Genomic DNA, 5,055 nt, shown 5'->3' on the forward strand with positions numbered 1-5,055 from the left:
GAGCCTAGTCAAGGTAGCACTGTGGCATCGGAAGTCCAAACAGTGACCCATTTATTGAAAGGGACGAGATAACACCCATACCGGAAGATGGCCAGCAACATGATGGGGAGTGACGCAAGGATCGTGACGAAAGGAGGGTCCATGCCACGTGTGAAGATGCCCCGAGACTGACCCATGGGACCTGCCACGTACTACCGCACGAGGTGTCAGCTGCGAACTCGCTACAGGGACAGAAATGGCGAATGGTGCCACGCCAAGAGTCCGACTGCACATAGGGCCCATGAATGGCACGTCATGACAACCAAGTTTCTCTCTCGGATGTAAGGTTAATCCCTTAAAGTATAAAAGGGAAACTCTTTATTTTTTCTACACACGAGCACACAATTTATAACACAATCTACTGTAATTCTACGATCAGTACTACACTGTACTATAATCCGGGCATGAATCAATATAATCCCGTGTGTCAGATTTCCGAAACCACGACACAAGGGGACAGACGGTAACCTTCGCTGTCTTGTAGGGACCTTTTACAGGATATTGCTAGACGTAAAAAAGAGATGATGAATCACTTTATTCAGGGGACAAAGCGGTTGCTGGGGAGAGTCTAATCTATCGATATTAGGATTTAATCAGTTCAGACAACGAAACGATACTGATACACAGGGTTTCAGGAACAGATAGTCTTGGTCGCCGCTAACACCAGCTTTCAGCAACGCCTCGCTGAAAAAACAGGGCAAATTTATTCAGAGACAGGAAGGATTGGTCCGGCCGCCCCTCTCCTTCCGTTACTTGTCCTTGTCCATCCAGAGGATGCAGCGCAGACTTTTCCCCTGCAGGAGCAGGTCGAAGGCCTTGTTGATGTCCTGCAGTCCAAGCTCATGCGTGACCAGCGCGTCCAGCTGCAGCTCCTTGTCCATGCATTTCTTGGCGAGGACGGGGATGTGGGTCTTGGGCTTCAGCCCGCCGAAGAGCGACCCCATGACGCACCTCCCGAACAGCAGCTCCAGCGACGGCAGGCACACCTCGTCGCTGTCCCTCCCCAGCCCCAGCACGATCGTCTTGCCCTTCCCCTGCGGACACCAATTCTTTGCACGTGTTAGTGTTAGTTCTTCCTCCTTCCCTGCACGAAGTTGGACTCGACTCGGCTCCCAGAGTGAATGAGTGATCTTAGCATATGGTACTAGTCACACACTACAATGGACGAATTGACAGCGAAAACGAACCATCTTGGTGCATCTGAAGGCGTCGGTCATCACCGACGGCACGCCGATGCACTCGAAGCTGTAGTCCACGCCGCCGCCGGTCATCTCAACGATCACCTGCAGCCGCACACATACTGTATTAATCACACCACACATGACAAGTTGACTTGTTGCTACTGCCGTTCGACTTTGGCTTTAGAGTCCTTACTTACCTCTACGACAGAACGCTTGTCCAGCTGCGATGGATTGACGAAGTCTGTGACGCCGAACGATCTCCCTGCGATCAAAAGAGTAAAGAGTGGTGAGTTGAGTGGAAGATTCTACTTCTCTTGGTTCCCGTTTTGAGAAGAAGACAGGCAGCTAGTAGCTGGCACTCGATATAATGCATGGTGCGCTGCTCTGCTCTGTCACTGAATGGAAAACGATATCCTTTTTTTCGATCGACTTGCCTACTTCCTCCTTGTCAGGGTTGAGATCAACGCCGATGATCTTGGATGCGCCACACATTTTCGCGCCTTGGACCACCTGCCAACCGCCACCGCCGCAAAGTTACATTGCATGCCATGTACAGCGCGTGCTGCCGATAGATCTACTACCATATACTAGTGAACAAGTACGCATAACAAGAATAAATAAGATACGGGCAGGACACAGGCTTACCGCCAAACCGACAGATCCGAGGCCAAAGATTGCAACAGTGGATCCTGGCTCCACCTTGGCAGACCTCCACGCTGCTCCTACCCCTGAACCATTATTGAACGTGCTTTCTTTCACTCGGTAGTACGTACAGTAGATCGGACGGACCCCAGCTAAAGCTAGTGGTACGGTACTAAAAGCGCTAGCTAGCTGCTCTGCTCACCGGTGCCGGCGCCGCAGCTGAGGAGGCAGGCGAGCTTGGGCGGCACGGCGGGGTCGACCTTGACCACCTGGTTCACGTCCACGACGGTGTACTCGCTGAAGCTGGAGACGGCGAGGAGGTCGTGCAGCGGGCTCCCCCGCGCGTCCCGGAACCGGGTGGTGCCGTCGCGCCGCATCCCGGGGCCGATGACGAACGGCACCGCGTCGCACACGTTGCTGTGCTCCGACGCGCAGCTGGCGCAGCGCTCGCACTGCCCCAGGAACGTCGGCACCACGGTGTCCCCCGCCGCGAAGCCCTCCACGTGCTCCCCCACGCTCTCCACTACCCTGCACGCGCGCGTGCGGGCGTTGCGCGCGGCGCGACCCCGGTGCAGTGGATGATTATTATTAGTTCATAAAATAAACATGAAGCAGCAAGCGAGGGTCGCATGATTCAGGACAGGAAAACATGGGCATACCCGTACGCCTCATGCCCTAGTATTCTTGGAAACACCGGTGCCACCTAAAGCGAAAAGATTAGAAAGAAAAAAAATGAACTGATTAGCGTTTGCAACAGCACCCAGCACCCCACCCAAGCAGGTAGAGGGAGCAGACAGCCGCGTAAACATCGGCTAGAGAGCGCAGGCGATAGCTGGAAGCTGGGCACGGCATGATGTACCTTAGCTTTCCAGAAGGTGATATCGGTGTGGCAGAGTGAGGTGCAGATGACCCGGATGCGGATCTCGTACGCTTTCGGCGGGTCGACGACGATCTCCTCGATGGTGAGTGGCTCGCCGGCGGCTCGGCACACCGCCGCTGCGTGTTCGGTGCACGCCCCCCGGCCCGCCCCGAGCGAGGTAACATCGTCAGGGGGTTAGAGGTTAACAGGAACAGCGTGTCGTGTTCATACTTCATAATCATATATCCATGGCGAGCAGAAGTCGTGGTAGCATGGTACCTTTGCAGTGGATGGGCTTGGGGCTCCGGTCCTCCGCCATGGCGAACTGGGACGGTGCCAGCTGAGATCGATCTCGAACGCAGAGGGCACAGATGAAAGTGCCTACGACTACGAGTGGCCAGTACTGAGAGCGCTCCCAAGTGTCATATATAGTGACGGGTTGAGACGGGGGCTACTTTTTTTTCCTTTTCAAAACACCCCAACCAAAAAAAAATGAATTCTATGCGCATAATTAAACACCTTCATACATATATACATAAACTTAATCTTCTTCCACTGCCGTTTTTAAGGAAAAAAAAACCTTTGTTTCTATGTGCACGAAACCAAAGAAGAAAAACAACCAATAAACTATTTATAGCAGCTTATCTATACCTATATTCGAACTACAATGTATAAACAGTATAGCGTATAGTACAAACTATAGGTGTACATTTAAGTCGGGCCTGATGGGTCGGTCCGAAGCACGGAATAGACACGGCACGGCACGGCCCGAAATATTTTAGTACCAGGCCAGCACGGCCCGATATATCGGGCCGGGTTTGGGCCGAGTTCGTGACTCATGGGCGGGCACGAGCACGGCCCGTTTAAGGCAGACATGAAATGGCCCATATAGAGGCACGAAAAGACCCATATATTTATTAAAATCACACTTCATTCCACACTTTTATGTACTTGATAAAAAACACAAAGCTAGAGATAATGTTAGTTAGATGTTTTTGTAGCTTTGGATTAGAGTATGTGATGTAATTTTATTTTTGTTATGAACATTAGATAATGAACTGAACTTAGGAACTTTATATAGAGCAGATTATACTCTTTTTCTTTCTAACAAAATGATTTGTAAACGAGGTAGTTATTGCATAGATCTGGTAATTTAATACAAATATTAAGTTTCCTTTTGGTCAAATTTATTTGTCTTATCTTTTATTTGTTTTATTAAATTTGTTTTGAATTTTGGGCCCTGATGTGAATTTCGGGCCGCCCGAAATGAGCCTGACACGTTTAAGCAATTACGGACCGAGCCGTGGGCTAGGCCCGTGGGCTGGCCCGGTACAGTCCGAAATTCAAACAGATCGAGCTAGCTCGAAATTCAAATAATACGGGTTTTTTCGGGTTTGGATCGAGCCGGGCCGGGCGACCCGAATGTACACCTATAGCGCAAACTATATTCAAACTATCTATTGGATAGTCAAGATGCCTTGAAGGTTGTTGGCGGCTTGGCGCTGCCTATTACCAGCCAGGCAGGAATAGGAATCTTCGTCGCCCCTGCCGGGTCTATCCATACTAGTACTGGTGAAGGGTTGACGTCTACATTACTTATTTAGTTCCATATGATCGATAAGCTTCGCGTGTACGCGATGGCTTTGTACATCAACGCAGCGTCAATTATAGACCTATATATGCCGTCACATTATATTATATCAGTTATCGACATTTTATTATTGATCCTTATCAGCCTTTACATGCCGTACTCGGCCTTTAGTTTCAGTCTATATCTATATTAGCACTGCATTAGCTTTTTCAGACTTTTAGCTGCGATAAAACACATCGTTTTATTCATATATATATATATATATATATATATATATATATATATATATATATATATATATATATATATATATATATATATATATATAATTTAAAAATAAAATTATATAATTCGTAAAACTTAATAAAAATACACAATTCATGAAACTAAAAAAACATAACTTATAAATAAAATATAATTCTCATGGTGCACATCTTATATATGCTTCACTAAATTATTTTGAAGATGATCATGAACCAAACTAGCATGGATTGTAGCCTCATGTTGAAGGACAGCTGCAAAGCTCATGGATGCTTTGAAAGTGATGGTTGGTGTTGTAACAGAGGACTCGACTATCTCATGTATATAGTCATTCAAATTGTACACTTCACTACGGTCGTCTTAATGATCATATTATGCAGAATGATACATACACATGATCACATTAAGTATATGAGAACGACTTAGGCTAGCGTGATTATGAAAGCGAACCTTGAGAACCCTAAATACTCTCTCTGCGTCCT

At 47.9% G+C, this 5,055-nt stretch overlaps 1 protein-coding gene across 1 annotated transcript; it reads right to left on the minus strand.

Moving 5' to 3' along the window:
- Window positions 1-445: 445 nt before the first annotated feature.
- Window positions 446-3,103, minus strand: LOC100273217 (uncharacterized). The gene is made up of 9 exons (NM_001147659.1): window positions 3,001-3,103; window positions 2,722-2,858; window positions 2,522-2,565; window positions 2,065-2,390; window positions 1,866-1,948; window positions 1,655-1,730; window positions 1,418-1,482; window positions 1,227-1,322; window positions 446-1,073 (listed from the first exon to the last, which is right to left on the minus strand). Exons 1-9 carry the CDS (start codon window positions 3,038-3,040, stop codon window positions 789-791), a joined length of 1,152 nt encoding a protein of 383 aa, NP_001141131.1. The 5' UTR covers window positions 3,041-3,103; the 3' UTR covers window positions 446-788.
- Between the last annotated feature and the right edge of the window lie 1,952 nt (window positions 3,104-5,055).

Source organism: Zea mays, chromosome 1 (genome assembly GCF_902167145.1).
Source record: "Zea mays cultivar B73 chromosome 1, Zm-B73-REFERENCE-NAM-5.0, whole genome shotgun sequence".
Lineage (NCBI taxonomy): Eukaryota > Viridiplantae > Streptophyta > Magnoliopsida > Poales > Poaceae > Zea > Zea mays.